The sequence below is a fragment of the Elaeis guineensis genome, chromosome 8 (assembly GCF_000442705.2).
Source record: "Elaeis guineensis isolate ETL-2024a chromosome 8, EG11, whole genome shotgun sequence".
NCBI classification, from domain to species: Eukaryota; Viridiplantae; Streptophyta; class Magnoliopsida; order Arecales; family Arecaceae; genus Elaeis; species Elaeis guineensis.
This window is the reverse complement of record NC_026000.2, coordinates 132,234,285-132,237,098: the sequence shown is the minus strand read 5'-3', so window position 1 is coordinate 132,237,098 and position 2,814 is coordinate 132,234,285. Positions and strand designations below refer to the sequence as shown.

General features: G+C 31.3%; 1 protein-coding gene across 1 annotated transcript in view; it reads left to right on the top strand.

The window, feature by feature from the left end:
• Positions 1-457: 457 nt before the first annotated feature.
• LOC140851121 (lysine histidine transporter 1-like) overlaps positions 458-2,814 on the top strand; it is a 9,640-nt gene continuing 7,283 nt past the window's right edge. Inside the window, exon 1 of the mRNA XM_073242652.1 lies at positions 458-633. Coding sequence (XP_073098753.1) covers positions 580-633 — 54 coding nt within the window. The 5' untranslated portion in view covers positions 458-579. The remainder of the gene's footprint in view (positions 634-2,814) is intronic.

The window sequence follows — 2,814 nt, the reverse complement described above, 5'->3', positions numbered from 1 at the left end:
GGGAAGGATTGTATTGATGTCAGCCTTATTTAAATTCACCATGTTATCCATGATGCAACGACAAATCCAGCGGGATACCATTCAATCCAACTCAACCCTGCTTGATTTCCCAAAATGACCCTAAAAGACAACCATGCAAAAGATACACCGTTAATGGGATAAAGATAAACTTCATATATTAGATTAAAAAAAAAATAAAAATATTTTTTATCAACCAAATAAAGATAAAAGATAATGATTTTTTAAAAAAAAATAAATTAGAAATTCAAAAAGTTAATCCTCCTAATGACAGAGTTGATCGACTAAAAAAATTATGATAAATTAAAATTTTGAAAACAAGAAAAATATGGTTCACAAAAATATTGTGACATATAGTATTTTTTGACAAGAGTTGAAACATATGGTATGAGGAGCTTTTTATCAGTTTTAGAGTCTGGAGTCAACCAAAACTATGCTTTCACGGAAAAACGTGGCCTTCAAACTGCATCTTCCTCCTCCTGGCTTCTTCTCCCCTCTCTAATATTCCTAGTGCTAGCTTTTGGTCACCGTAACTTGTAATTAGATATTATTTGTGCAGCCATGGGAACGCAAGCTCCTCCTACTCCCCCAGAATCATATGATATCAGAAGCAAGGTATGTACAATCACATAATCTTTCTCTCGTTTTCTCTTTCTGTCTCTCTTTCTCTCTTTCTGTCTCTCTTCTGGTTCTTGGGAAGAATAGAAAAGTCCATCTCTTACAATTAGGAGTTCAGGACTCAGCTCTGTATTGAGATCTTGTGCTTCAGTTATTTTAGTCTTCTCTTTTTAGTGCTACAAAGGGATCTATCTTTACAAAAAGCAGATTTAGAGAGAGAGAGAGAGAGAGAGAGAGAGAGAGAGAGTAGAATTCTAAAGGCCGAGCTTCAATGGAGGGGGGCCAAGTATTTGGGGGGCCCCGCCGTGGCCATGTGCCGATCAATAGGGAGGAGTTGGATCTATGCTCTCAGATTCAGCAAATAGTTATTCAGATAATTAATTAGCAAATTGCAGAAGCAATCCACTGGTAAGTACTACTTAATTAATTGCCCTCCAAATTTAAATTAATAGTTATGATGAGCTGGCTACCTTTTGATTTCTTCATCTTATCTAAATAAAATAATTTTTAAGTTCCACTAATTGGCAGATTTTTTTTTTAAAAATAACAAATAGTGACTTCAGCAAGTAATATTGTTATCAACTTATAATTAATTTTGGCTTAATGGTTATAGCAATTATTATTTTATTCTCAGATATTTTCAAGACAAGTATATTTTACTAAAACTTTGATATAACCCTAAATTGCATTGCTAAATTATTTCATAATTCTTGTATATATGGATAGTATATGTACATGTAACATGCATATTAATTAGTTAACTTTGGTAAGGAAATTCAAAGACCTAGAATAAAAATTAGAGAGATATATAGTATTTTTTGGTAATATGAGAAATTTAATATTGAATTGTGATCATTAATTTAGGTGCGATAAAAAACTTTTAGCTTTTTTTTTTTCTTTTTAGGTGGATTATTAGGTCTTGCCATTTTTTTAAAGAAACAGCTTATCATACTGGCATAGGGATGGATAAATGATGAACGTCTTGCAAGCATTATTGCTGCCATTCTTGACTTGAAAAGTCAAGATCCAGTACTTGATGGCATATCGTGGTCCTCAGCTTGACTTCGTGGCCGCATTGATTCTATAGCTTCAAACAAAATTTAAATATTATAATTTAAAATAATATGTAAAACTATGAGATGGATTCAAAATAATATTAATTATACAAAGGCAGGAATTGGATCGAAATTTTTACTATTAAACGGTTAAATTATATGACATCCAATGGAGTAGTTATAGTTGAAGGAATTGGCAGGAAAAAAAAATACTAAGAAAAGAAAAGAAAAAAAAAGCAGGAACTTTACCAACTTTATCCTTAAAACCTTCATCATTACCAACTTTATCCTTAAAACCTTCATCAGATAAATAATGGAAACATCAAATGGTAGCTGTTATTTCCATTATATAACAGCTACTGTAATCAAATAATAGCTGGAAATGCTTGTTACCAGATGAATAGCTGAAACATGTATGACACCTGTGTAATGAGCAGGAGGGATAATACAATTATAAATATTTATTTATGTAATAGAAGAGTAAGCAATTTCTCAGAAAAAAGAATGATATATAAATTTTAAAAATGATAAAGAATGATATATAAAATTAGGATTATGATTTTATGAATTCTCTTTTCTTCCCAAATTTAGCATCTTCTCCTCCCCTTCCTACAATTAGCCTCTTTTCTCTTCTTTGTTCAAAAAGTTTAAAAACGTTTATCAAATTTATTCTATCTACCGAAGTTTTGTATGTTTTGATAAAATAAAAAGGTGAGAAACATCTCCATATACTACTCTATGTATCTCCATAAAATCCGATGGTCTTGTCTTCCTATATATGCATGTCAATTTGAAATAAAGAAAAAAATATGGAGAGAAAACTCCACTCTCACTCATGTTCTCTCTCCTTGTCCTATCCATCTATCCATTCCATTATTTTTTTATTTTTTGTATCTTTGTCTGAAACTGAAATATATCTCTACCTATATCATATGTTATTCTCTCCTCTCTCAACAATCCACTTCACACATCTTACCCTCTGCTTCTCTTTAAGATGCATCTCATGATCTTCTATCTCTTTGTACTGGTCCAGATATGTACCAGAATGTATTTGATGACCTTTGTATCTTTCTTCACCAATCAAAACAATATTGCACAATGAATCTTGTACTTTAAGAATATT